The 3,773-nt window shown below is 36.2% G+C and overlaps 1 protein-coding gene across 2 annotated transcripts; it reads right to left on the bottom strand.

Annotated features, from left to right (window-relative positions):
- Positions 1-310: 310 nt before the first annotated feature.
- Positions 311-2,524, bottom strand: LOC107619313 (uncharacterized). Of its 2 annotated transcripts, XM_088500461.1 has the most exons (3): positions 2,384-2,524; positions 1,006-1,238; positions 311-447 (listed from the first exon to the last, which is right to left on the bottom strand). In XM_088500461.1, the coding sequence occupies exon 2, from the start codon at positions 1,210-1,212 to the stop codon at positions 1,036-1,038; it is 177 nt and encodes a 58-aa protein (XP_088356587.1). In that variant the 5' UTR covers positions 1,213-1,238; positions 2,384-2,524; the 3' UTR covers positions 311-447; positions 1,006-1,035. The 2 variants fall into 2 exon arrangements, with proteins under 2 accessions (XP_088356587.1, XP_088356586.1); XM_088500460.1 differs by lacking the exon at positions 311-447 and having other exon boundaries at positions 874-1,238.
- Between the last annotated feature and the right edge of the window lie 1,249 nt (positions 2,525-3,773).

Below are 3,773 nucleotides of genomic sequence, written 5' to 3'. Positions count from 1 at the left end.
AGTGAGCCATCGCGGCCCCTCAACGAATTCCTTGACCAAACTTGATTGAAAAATCCTATGTTGCAGTGGTGGTGCTGGACGTGCACTCGAACCAGCTTAGAAGCCTACCGAACTCCATTGGCTGCCTCTGTAAGCTTAAGGTCTTGAATGTCGCCGGAAACCTCATCGAATACCTTCCCAAAACCATTTACAATTGCGGATCATTGGAGGAACTAAACGCCAACTTCAATAAACTGATGCAACTTCCAGAAAGCATTGGTTTGGAACTGAGAAAGCTGAAGAAGCTAAAAGTGAACTCCAACAAGCTCCTCTTCCTTCCACGCTCCACCTCACCTCTCTCAAGGTCCTTGACAATGGCCTCAACTGCCTCCGCTCCCTCCCCGACGACCTCGAAAGCCTCGTCAGCCTCGAAACCCTCAACATCAGCCAGATACACTCCAAAATAGCCTGATACACTCCAAAGATTGTTTTGACAAGTGAAAACTATCATTCCCTTATCTAAACCTTCTACTCGTCTGACATAAAGTTGCAGCCATGCACCTTGTAATCCCCAAATCATGATGCAATAGCTCAAGAAACCATTTACAGTTTGCTTTTGTTTTCGAATCTATTAATATACAATTGGAAGGACAGTTTTGACTTGCGAAACCAATCTACGGAATGCATTAGATTATTTCTAATGTTTGAGGTGTAGTTTTGTTCCTTCTATACTTTTTCACGAGTATTTTTGTCTATTTACTCTAATCCGAATAAAGCTATCATCCCACTATGGGATAAAATTTTAAAACAATGTTTGTTATTATGAGCAGAAAACTTAGATGACTATAAAGTCCTATTATAATGACCAAAAATCAGAAAGGGCAATCAGAATGCTTCCGTTAAACGGCACAAATGATATAAATGCTAAACCTCTTCACAAAATTTGTTTCCCAAAAGTTTCTGTTGGAAAGTTATTCAATCCCATATAATCCAAGGAAAAGAATTAAGACTATGTAATAGATAAACCTGTTTCCAATATTGCTTCATTTAATCACACTATTCATCATCATCACCCTTCTTGCTGGGTTTGCGGTATGTTTCTTCAACAACCTTGGCCATGAACAAGGCAGTGTCGGCTAGCTTTGCCACGTTAGGCACTTTATAGTTCTGTGCCACATAAATACCACAGACTGTCCCTGCTATGAAGGAGAAGCAACTCCTTATGATACCCATTGTCTTGTGTGCTTGCTATGAAATTTCTGCAAAGGTATGGTTAGAAAGTCGATGTCAGTGATGAGCACATAAGATTTGTTCAAAAATCATATGGAAAGTGCTTTTAAGAGTTTCTATATGGTTGATGGTCACTGGGTGGGGAAATTTGTGGGTGTGAAAAGTGCCTCTAACTCTAACCAAGGTAGCAAAAATCAGGATTTTACTTCGAATAGGAAGGGTGATTAAGAATCACTGAACGCATAATCATAAAACGACTTGTAAGATTCAACCAAAATATATAAAAATATCAATATAAATTATGAAAGTAATATAATACATGGTTATTAATTGCCGATGGCCGCTCATGGCGATGAGCAAGAAATCCGCCATTGAATACATATATATGCACAAAAATAACATGCAGAAAAATTGTAAATGTAATAAATTATAAAAACTAATGCAGTAGCAAATTCAAGAAATAAACATACAAAAATGTTATTTGCACACCAAGATCAGCCACCAAAATCAGTCACAATATATTTGTGTATAAATCTATGTTTTGTTTAACTTATTTTTAATGTGTATTTTATCATGTATTTTATATTAATATCAGATTTTGGTGTTCATGTAGCATGGTTGATAAACATAACATCAAGGCATAACACCATAAAATTATCATAAGACCTATAATTCAAAAGAAACACCAAAGCCATTGTCTCATCATATTTTTAAATTATAACACTGAAAAGAAAGGGAGGTTTATATTTTATAACACTGAAACCCCGGGGAAGGGGAAACGGGGAGAAGAAAAAAAGGAACAGGAAGAAGGAATGAAGGACTAGGAACAGATATTAGTGACGAACAAGAGAGAAAGGGATCCGGTGGCTTGCAGCGGCTTCGGCAGAAGGCAGAGAGAACGCAAGAGAGCACAGTAGAGAGGAAGACGGAGAAGGGGAAGGGGAGCCGGAGGTGGTCCCTGGTTCGCCGGCGGTGGCTCTTCCGGCAGTAGTGCAGCCCACAGCAGAGAGGGAGAGATAGAAGAGATTTGTGGGATCGTTGGAGAGGAAGTGGGTGTTTTCTGAAGGTGAATTTGATGCATTTAGGGTTTCCTAAATTACTAAAATAATCATACATATATCGAACCACATAGCAACAGCAGTTTACAGAGAGAGCGAGAGAGAGGGGTTGATACCTGCAAGGGAGACAGCGAAGATAGCGAGGCAGTTCGCAAACGCACAAGCGCGAGCGCGATGTGGGAACAGGCCGTTGGGGCTCAGCGGCCTATGGAGTACGGGTTGAGCTTGGAGAAGGAGCCAGAAAAACCTGCCTCATTTGAACCAGGGCATAGGAGTTTTGCTTTGCTTTTTAATTTTTTAACTGAACATAATTTCATTATATGAGAGTAAATTACCAAAAAGGCCAAAAAGACCGAAAATTGAAAAAATAAATAAAAAAAAGAAAAATATGAGATGCAAACATAGTTGTAAGGACGAATCGGTGATCAAACCGTTTAAATTACTAGTTTACTGGTTTATTGATTCAACCGATAAATCACTAGTTGAATCGGTAAAATCGATCCTATGTAAATAAAAAATATAAAATAGACAACTAATACAAAGATAGATATAAAATTAGTTAGTACTATTACACTAGTATCTTAATTTGATATAATAAAAATAATAATCCATAATATCAGTAAATTTCAATACTAGTATAAAATAAGATAACTTTAATCCTAACATTAATATTGAAATAGATAAAGAATTTTTAGTAAAGTTTATATTTCTATTAATAATAGTACATAATTAAAAATATAATTAATTCAAAAGATAGAGAATATAAAATTAAAATTAAATTAGATATTTATAAAATTATTTAATTTAAGAGTTACTATATAATTAGTCTTTGTTGTTTAAAATCTTAAGAACCACAATGGTAGAGTGGCAACAAGGAAGCACATTTTGGACTTCTCCAAAATAAAACATGCTAATAGGTTGACAAGTCGCGCGCTGAGGACCGTAGAGTGGCAACTGAACCGGTTGGACCAGTTCTTACCGAATTTGATTGGTTTTCACCGGTTCTCACCGGTTCATGTCGGTTTTTATTTTTACACGGTCTAAAAGGTGAATCGAACCGATTTATGGTTCGGTTCACTAGTTTTTTTGTCAAACCGACCGATCCGGTTCGGTTTTTGCAACTATGGATCCAAGAAATTTTTTATAAAAACTTTAAAAAAAATTATTTCCAAGAACACGTTTGAATTTTAATTTTTCGGATACGTTTTTTTAGGATAAGTTTGTCACACCTCGACGAACTCCATTATTTTAATAGAGTTCGCCTGATCCTGGCGAACTTCTATATTAGTTCGCCTTATCCCTGGAGAACTTCATTGCGTATTTCATAAATATCATATTGGGTGGGAAGAAAAGTTGAAAAGTTAAGAATGATAATTATTATCATCGTCTTCAAAGTACATAGGAGAGTATAAAGAAATAAGTTGTATTTTTTTTTGGGAAATCATGATTTTTTTTATTTATAATAGAAAAAATCTTTGTTAAATACATGTGTATTTCTGGAGACGA

Source organism: Arachis ipaensis, chromosome B9 (genome assembly GCF_059453495.1).
Source record: "Arachis ipaensis isolate K30076 ecotype BB chromosome B9, ASM5945349v1, whole genome shotgun sequence".
Classification (NCBI taxonomy): Eukaryota; Viridiplantae; Streptophyta; class Magnoliopsida; order Fabales; family Fabaceae; genus Arachis; species Arachis ipaensis.
The sequence above is the reverse complement of the archived record's forward strand: the minus strand, read 5'-3'. Positions and strand labels throughout refer to the sequence as shown.